Consider the following 9,485-nt stretch of genomic DNA (forward strand, 5'->3'; position numbering starts at 1 on the left):
TCCTTGGAAAATTTTTTTTTTTTTTTTTTTTTTTTTTTTTTTTTTTTTTTTTTTTGAGACAGGGCCTCACTCCTGTCACCCAGGCTGGAGTGAGGTGGCACAATCATTGCTCACTGAAACCTCAACTTTCCAGGCTCAGGTGATTCTCCCACCTCAGCCTCCCAAGTAGCTGGAACTATAGGTGGGCACCAGCACGCTCAACTGTTTTTGTATTTTTGTAGAAATGGGGTCCTGGGCTCAAGCAATCCACCCACCTCAGCCTCCCCAAATGCTGGGATTACAGGCATGAGCCACCGTACTCGGACACCTCTGGAATATTCTTTGCCATTATTCTTTAATAAAAAAAATAAAAAACACTGGTGAAAACAAGGCATGATGAGTAAACAGAAACAATCATAACAAGATAACTAGACCCACAAAGACTATGAATTTTGTGATTAAATTCAGAATACAAAATGTGCACATTTAACATGTTCAAAGAAATAGAAGAAAGCATTTAAAGCATGAGAAAAGAACAAGAGTCTATTTAAAATAACATCTAGCAGGTAGATGTTAAAAATAATATCTAAATATATTTCTCTGTATCTTCTCAAACTAAAGAGTGTAACTCAAAAGATTATTTAAATTCCACATAAGATTCTGCCAAAGGGATCACGTGAAGGACAGAATGGAAGATAGAAACGAAAACAAAAGGTAGAGAAGAAAAGAAACAGAACCTAGGGTGAAAAAATTAAGACTTGGAAGCTATCGTGAGAATATGTAACATTTATTTAATCAGAATATCTGAAAAAGAGCTAAGAGAGAGTCAGAAAGAAACCTTATTCAAGCAAATATTGACTGAGAGTTTTGAGATGTGATGAAAACCAAATGCGATCTTAAAAGTAGACACAGAGAAAAGAGCCACATGAACAATAAAAACAACAGAAAAAAAAAAACACAATTGGAATGGTAGCTGACTTTTCAGCCATTATTTGGAGCACAGAAGGCAGTAAGTAAAGTCCTTAAAGTGCTAAAAGAAAAAAGAAAAAAAAGAAAAAAAAAACTAAACTAGTAGCCTGGACTTGGACACAAAGTAAACCGTCTTTCAAGAATGAGCACAAAATGAGAACATTTGAAGGGAAACCATAATTAAAAGGATTCACCACCAATAGAATCTCCTTAACAGAATTTCTGAAGATGGTAATCTAGGAAGCAGGAAAATGAATCCAGAAGGAAATTCTAAGGTATAAGAAAGAATGGAGAACAAAGGAAATGGTAAGAACAAGGGCAACAAGTCTTTATTGAAAGGGTTCTTGGAGAATAATAAGCAGAATCTGAAGTAATATAAAGAAATAAAGTCACTCAGAAAGAGATCACACATGCAACAAGAATAGTGTTAAGGTGATGTTTGGATCATCAAGAATGTCAATATTTATGAGATCAACAAAGGAAAAAATAACTTTCCCTAAGGAGATTTAGAAATAGCTTAATTAATAGGGAAACAAAGAGCAGAGAACAGAGAATTTAGTGTTCATAAACACTGACCAGGACACCAGCCCTACTGATACTGACACAGAATAAATTGGATAACGTGATCCCAACTCACACACTTCACAGACACAGTAGAATCAGCTGCATAATCCCATACTGTTCCTATAATCCCAAAGTGGGTGCTCATTTACATAGCAGACCACCTTCTATCAGTCTAATGGTACCTAAGTAACCAATAATTGCAGGTATTGCTAGTCAATCAGCAACACCCAGAAATTTTGCTTCATTAATATGATAAATGAAGCATTTTAACAGTCCTTTGATATTAAAAGATCCTCTTATTGTGCCTCCACCAATCCTGTTCTCTGAAAGTTTAGCCTTTCAGTTACAATGGGATCCTTGTTTGGAGATAAATTATTTCCACTTTCTTGTCTTGTAATACTTTTTTTCTATTTTAACTATGCATTAAAAGAAATAAAACCAGAAGTGAATCCAAGTTTTGTGGTGACTGAAGCATATATTATTTTAAGATTTATCCATAAAGAAAATAACAAAAATATTATAAATAATATTAGTCTTAAAAGGAGTCCATGTGGGGGAAGGGCCTTGAAATTTAGGGTTTATTAATGTTACTGAAAATGCATAGCTGGCCAGAAATGTCAAGTGCTTCATAATATTAAAGTAAATATATAAATATATGTATTCATCTGGGTCCACTGAGATGGATGATTCTGTCTCTCAAGATCAATATATATATATATATTTGAACGAGACCTATATATATATTCAGTCTTGAGGGACAGAATATCATTCGACTGAAACCTATATATATATACAGAAACCTATATATATATACACACTATATGCAAACACACACTATATATAAGCCTATATATATATACAATGAAACATATATATATGTATAATATGGTCTCAAAGGACAGAATCATCCATCTCAATGGGCCCAGATGAATATTTCAGAGTAATGACAAAGATTCTTAAAGCAACTTCAGGGAAATAAAGGCAAGAATTTTCTAATGTTCTCTAAATCTTCTTCCTCAAGATTGATAGTAACAGTCAAAATTTATAATACTTATCATATAAAAAATAATAGGAAGAATATTAACCAAATGTATTAAGCACCAACTCAGTTATTAAGTTTCTTGCACTTTATTAAACATATACTAAATTATATACTCCCTATAAGATCCCTATGAGGTTCATATTAAAATAATATCCACTTTACGGGTGAGGAAACTGAAACTTGGTGAAGTTAGTTGCCCGTTTTACATGACTTCTAAGTGGGGAGCTGAGATTTTAACTGTAACTTCAAAATGTAACGTAAAAGAAAAAGTTCTTAGTTAGAATTAGTGGCACACCTGAATCTCTAGGGGCAGTGAATATAAGGTTCTTCCTTTTATCAGTGTTGTTATTCTTCAAGAGAATAAACTCATAACAGTCAAGCCCAATGGTTGCACTGTGAAAAAAGATAAAACCTCTAGCATTCTTAGAATTTTTACCTTTTGGACAGTTTCTCTTGGTCCAAGAATGACAGTAAAACTTTGAGAAAGGAAATATTAGGCAAAACTCTAATATGAGCTTTCACTTTAGTTATAAATGAATCTTTGTGTCTAGCACATGGACTTACTCTTCCCATCATGTCAAGGGATTTCATAACAAGATATAAAGTAATAATGGTAAAATCAACAATGCACATTTGGCCAAAATGATTTTTGGAGACTTTGGATGTTGAGGGTTCATAGGGATGAGATTTGGTACCTTATTTTCCTCTTTAACAACACGACTAGCAGATCCATTAGGATAATTTAGTAGAAGACTAAAGCATTTGGGTAATCATTGGTGCAGTTAAAAAAGTACAACTGACCACTTTATGTAAATTTACATTGGAAAAGATAATACCAATACCCCTTAAACATATTGTAATCAAAATGCTGTATAAATTACTTACATTATGTCATTATAAAATGCTATGATTTTATTTTGTGAACAAAATAACAGCAACAAGTACTTACTTTGTCTAATCTTAAGCAGCAAAATGGTACTTTTTCATGAAGGAGATGACAAAAAGTGGGTGAACTTCCTATATATGGAGAATAAGGTGGGTAACCTTTAGCATACCTGTAAAACAATACAAACTATTACCCTTGGATAAGGCATGCAAATTTGGGAAATTAAGTTACTGACATGCTCCTCTGTTTTAATAACATTATAATCAATAACTCTGTGTTGCAATTATATTTTGATAAAGAGGTAGTTAAGAAGAGAGGTAGGCAAGCTGTGGCCCCAGGGTCAAATATGGCCCAACATGTGGTTTTGCAAGCTGAGGGTTGTTTTGTATTTTAAATGATTGGAAAAGTCAAACTAGTATTTCATGTCATGGGAAAATTATATGAAGTGCAACTTTCAGGATCTATAAATAAAGGTTTAATGTAATTCAGCCACACTCACTCATGTATATATTGTATATAGGTGTTTTTGTGCTTTGGTAACAGAGTTAGTAGTTGCAACAGGGGTCAAAAAGCCTGAAATATTTACTGGCTGTTCCTTTCCAGAAAAGTTTGCTAACTCACAGCTTAGAAGATTTTATTTAAAAAAAAAAAAAATCAAAAAATAAAATAATGTTAATTTTTACAACATACATTTAAAGCAAAATGCATTATTATGATTTGCTCTATCTGTATTCAGTAGACATAAATGCATAACCGAAATGGATCAATAACTGAGTTAAATGGTTAAAAACATAGTTTTTGTTGGAATCATGCTTAAAACATTATCAGAGACATTTAGCTTGCTGACTTTTAAAAAACAGCCATATTTCGGCTATACTGACTTTCAGAATGAAACTTCTAAAACGCAGCAGCATAAATGAAAATTAGGCAACAATATAAAATTTAGTGAATATTCCCTTATCCAATAAGAGTGTTTGGTTTTAACAAATCTACCTGCTAAGCCATAAAATTTCAGACCTAGTTAAAACTGTTTTATCTTAAAGAAGATATGCAAATCAGTGTTTTCAGGAAATAAACTTCATTGACTGAGAGATAAAATTAGAGGGTAATTTTGTAAATTTAGAAGTTGGTAATCTCTGCAATTACTGCAACATCTCTCCCATTTTCTGGAATTAAAAAAAAAAATTACCTCTCAATTTTCAAGAAGTGTAAAGAAAGAATATCAATCACACTCCAAAACACTGTTTCCTGTGAAGACACTGGTTACCAAACCTCTCCCTGTTCCCATCCTAGATTCCAAATATATTTGAGGACTCTGTCCATTAATTTCTTTGGAGAATAGATTTGGTTTTGTGGGTACATCAACCTTTCTTACAATAATTTTTTAAGTGGGATAAATTAGAACAAAGAATATTTTCAAGCATCAATGATATTTAAGTTCTTTTTAGTTCAATTCAACATTACTTAAAGATACTGGAAGAAATGTTATAGATTATATTACCAATGCCACTAATACCCATACTACGACTGATAGTAATTAATAGTAATTGAATACTTACTCTGCACAAAACATTGATTTGGCATAAGCACTTGTTCTCTATTACCTCAATTAATCACTTCATAGCTTTATGAAGTAGTAATTACACTGAGTTAACAGGTGAATTCTTGGCCAGTTTTTTTTTTTTTTTTTTTTTTTTTTTTTTTGACAGAGTCTTACACTGTCACCCTGGCTGGACTGCAGTGGCAGGATCTCGGCTCACTGCAACCTCCACCTCCTGAGTTCAAGCGATTCTCCTGTCTCAGCCTTCCAAGTAGGTGGGATTACAGGCGCGCACCACCACTCCTAGTTAATTTTTATATTTTTAGTAGAGATGGGATTTCACCATATTGGTTAGGCTGGTCTCAATCTCGTTACCTCAAATGATCCACCCATCTCAGTCTCCCAAAGTGCTGGGATTACAGGTGTGAGCCACTGTGCCCAGCTGCCAGTTTTTTTTTTTTTTTTTAATTAAAGTCACTTGTACATAACCAATATAAAATGGAACTGGCATGGCAAACAATGTCCTTAGGACTCCACAGTCAAGGCTGTGGACTGCTGTGTTTTCCTGAAGAATGACAATTTAATATGTGGAATAAGACCTGTAAACAGACTCTACTGCAGGCTACAATGTGATTAATACTATATAGATTGATAATCTACTATTACGGAAGCTTAGAAAAGGAAACAGTACTCCTTTTAACATACATTTAAAATATTAATTAATGCATAGTGTATGAAAGTGCTGAACGCTGAGATAAGTAAGGAAAGCTTAATGGAGGGGGCTGCATTTTCATTTCATTGAATAATTGAACTTCAATATGAATGTGTAATAAAGTAAATTCAAAGTATAAAGTACAATATGCTATAAAAAGCATACAATTATGAAAATGAAGTTTATATCTTGGGAACATTGATTTATATCTTTTTTTTTCCTTGAGGACAAAACATTAAGAGAAAAAGAGACTAGAAATATATATTGAAGCCAGAAACTTGAGATACTGGCTACTAGCAGTGTGTTTTGGTAGAATTATATAGGAATGATACTATGATGTTCAGAAGGAAAGATCATTAGCTCCTTACCTAGTGGGAAGGTACCTAAAGAAAATACTTAAAGACATTAGCACAAAACCCAGTAATCTTACTCCTCAGAGTATCTGAACATACTCTAAATTTGAAGAAATTTCTTCATCTGGTGTAGTTTCATCTTCTGATTGGTCACTTAGAAGATCACATGTTTGAATCGATGATGTATCTGCAACCTCTAAAACGGGAGCAATGCTAGGTCTTCTTATTTCTTTGCTTCCCTCTGTAGGAAGAGACAGGGTAGGGCCACTTGCTGATCTACAGCTTGTGTCTTGCAAGTCTATAGCCACAGTACCTAAAACAATAAAACATGAAAATTTTTCAAGGCGTTTGCCATATTGATCATTAGTGTTGAAGGTTAAATGAAATATGAAATATAATGAACATAATCAAGATATATATGTATACATATATATATATATACACACACACAGATATATATATATACACACACACATACACATTTATGTGTGTGTATTTTTAGTTCTAATAGCTAAGTATTTCTTTTGCATGCGGGCATTTTCCTGGGCAAGAAAATCTCTATTTGCACAAAACTGTATTTGCAGAGTGTTGCTCTACACCATGAAACATAAGATTTGTAAAATCCTGAAATATATAGAAACTTAAAGTGAAAAGGTAAATCCTGATGTTTCAATTTATATTTATTTAAAATGTATTCTTTTGTTGTTGACCATGTCCATTTTGCGAATGTTTCATTATGTCTTCCCCCTTTTCTTTTCTTTTCTTTTCTTTTCTTTTTTTTTTTTTCTTTCTTTTGAAGACAAAATCTCGCTCTATCCTGCAGGCTGGAGTGCAGTGGCACAATCTCTTCTCACTGCAACCTCCGCCTCCTGGGTTCAAGTGTCCCCTTTTCTATCGAGCTATCTTTTTGTAATTGATTTGTGACCACTTTTTAAAATATCGGAACTACTAATGTGTTACACTTATTTTTTATTAAATGAATATTTATTGAGTGCCACATGTGGGGAGCACTGTTCCAGGTACTTGAGATCTGTAGAGAAGACAAAAAGTTTCTATGAGATGAAAGCCGTATGTAGCAAGTAGACCAATAAATGGATAATTGTAGATAATGATCAGTAGCATGCAGGGAGAGGAATGGAATTTTTATTTGCTAAGAAAGAAGGCCACTGTGAAGTTAGGACATTTGATTTTTGACCTGAAATACAATAAGGAACACACAAGTCATGGAAATACCTGGAGGTAGTAAGAATGGCAAGCCCAAGCCCAAGTGGCTTAAGGTTATTGAATAGTTGAGGCACTCAAGACATAGAAGGAGGAAGAAGCAATTCCCTTTGTGAATTTTATTGAAATTTAAAAATTAATTTTAATATCCATTTATGAAAATTGAGGTTCCTCTCCTTCTGGAGAAAATAATGATGAAAGATATCATATTTTCATAATTACTCATTTCATTTATGAGTACTCAGTGCACTTAAAATTTCATTTAAGTGCAACTCAGTGGACACCTAAAAAGTTGTTAGTCTTTACTCTGTCCCATTCTTTGAAACAATTACAGTCATGCATTGCTTAAAGGGGGGGATATGTTCTGAGAAATCTACCATTTGGCGATTTCTTCGATATTCAAACATCATAGAGTATACTTACACAAACCTAGAGGAGGTAGCACTATCCTAGGCTATATGGTGCATAGGCTGTATGGTATAGCCTATTGCTATTCGGTATAGGTATAGCCTACTGCCCCTAGGCTATATGGTGTAGCCTACTGTTCCTAGATTGCAAATCTGTACAGCATATTACTATACTGAGTGGTGTAGTCAATTCTAACACAATGGTAATCTCAATATAGAAAAGGTACAGTAAAAATATGGTATTACAATCTTATGAGACCAACATTGTATATGTCATCCATCATTGACTGAATTGTCTTTATGCAGCACATGACCATTTAAAATTCCTCTTTCCTCAAATGTGACCTTCCAACCTTCTTCCTCATTATAATAACATGAACTGAAGAAATGTTTACCTTATCTCAGCCCTTCATTTCCATAGTAGTTTATTAGACCTTGTTATAACCAATAAAAACAATATTGCACACATTTTTATGCATTCACTCTTTGACCACCACTATTTCTTGTTTGTTCAGGCCACTCTCACTGATTTCCCAACACTAGCTATGATTTACCAAGATGGAATTTCAATTCTACTAATGATACCAGAGTTTGTCTCTTTCATTCCCTCGATGTTCTCTCTTCTCTTCTTACCTATCTTAAATTCCATGTGTAAGCATTATGGTTTATTTTCTTGCATATACCCTTGGATCCCTTGATACATTTTTTTATTCATTCCACCCTCTTGACAAAATTGAACCCTGGTTAAGTTAAACTCTCCATGTTCCCCATTTCTATACCTATGCAACTGAATACACCCGGACAGTTTAGCTCTTGCATTATTAGTAGTCTCTCCACAATGTCTGTCCTGATTTTTGGCAGTTTCACCATACACACAGATGATTCTTCCAACATTCCAGACTCAGCTCCTTGTCCTGCTCTCTAGTAATGGCTTTCTTTTTACTATCACTCTTCAGTCATTCACTCTCATGGTCACACCTTAGCTTTTGTAATTATTACTTGCTGCACATCATCTCTCCTTCTGGCATCTCACTCTTTGACACCTGTACCTTGACTTTCCAGCTCTTTCCCTCTTGATTTTCACTGGAATTAGAATGAATTAATCCACTATCCTTTCAGTCTTTTTTTAACCAAAATACATCTTTTTCACTTCTTTACTTAAATTAAGTTCCATGGCCTATAATTATATACAATCTATTATACAAACCCTCAATCTCTCTGCCTTTCTTACTTGCTTGTACTTTCAACAAAAGCTACAATTCCATTTCTTTTCTCCATTTTGCAGTGAGACGTTTTAAGAGCTGTCCAGACCTATGGTTTCTAATTTATCTTCAACCATTCTTTCCCAAGTGCACTCCAATCTAGCATTGTCCACCACCACTCCACTGAAACAAGTCTTATGAGGGTGAACAATGATCACTGCATTGCTAAAGTCAATTGACACTTATCAGTCCTTACGTTATATTACCCATTGGTAACATTTGACATGGCTTACCATGGCATTCTCTTGATGCACTTAGCTCACTTGGATTCCAGGACACCACACTCATTGGGTTTTCCTACTATCCTGCCAGTAGCTTCTCTTTGGTCTCCTTTGCTGGTTTCTTCTCATCCCCCTGACACTTAATCTAGTATAAGGCAGAGGTCTGTTCTTTCTCTTTTATTTTTTTCCTCTCTGTACTTATTTCCTCAATGACTTCATTCAGTCTTATGGCTTTAAATGTATACATAAGCTCAGAATTAAAAAATTTACTTTTTCAACCTCTCTCTCTTTCCTGAAATCTAGACTTTTTTTTTTTGTTATTATTATAA

The 9,485-nt window shown here is 33.9% G+C and overlaps 1 protein-coding gene across 1 annotated transcript in view; it reads right to left on the minus strand.

Moving 5' to 3' along the window:
* Window positions 1-9,485, minus strand: part of KCNT2 (potassium sodium-activated channel subfamily T member 2) — a 226,476-nt gene that overhangs the window by 76,168 nt on the left and 140,823 nt on the right. The window contains 2 exon segments of the mRNA XM_017874830.1: window positions 3,504-3,609; window positions 6,145-6,358. Coding sequence (XP_017730319.1) covers window positions 3,504-3,609; window positions 6,145-6,358 — 320 coding nt within the window.

This window comes from Rhinopithecus bieti, unplaced genomic scaffold (assembly GCF_001698545.2).
Source record: "Rhinopithecus bieti isolate Rb0 unplaced genomic scaffold, ASM169854v2 scaffold_9420, whole genome shotgun sequence".
NCBI classification, from domain to species: Eukaryota; Metazoa; Chordata; class Mammalia; order Primates; family Cercopithecidae; genus Rhinopithecus; species Rhinopithecus bieti.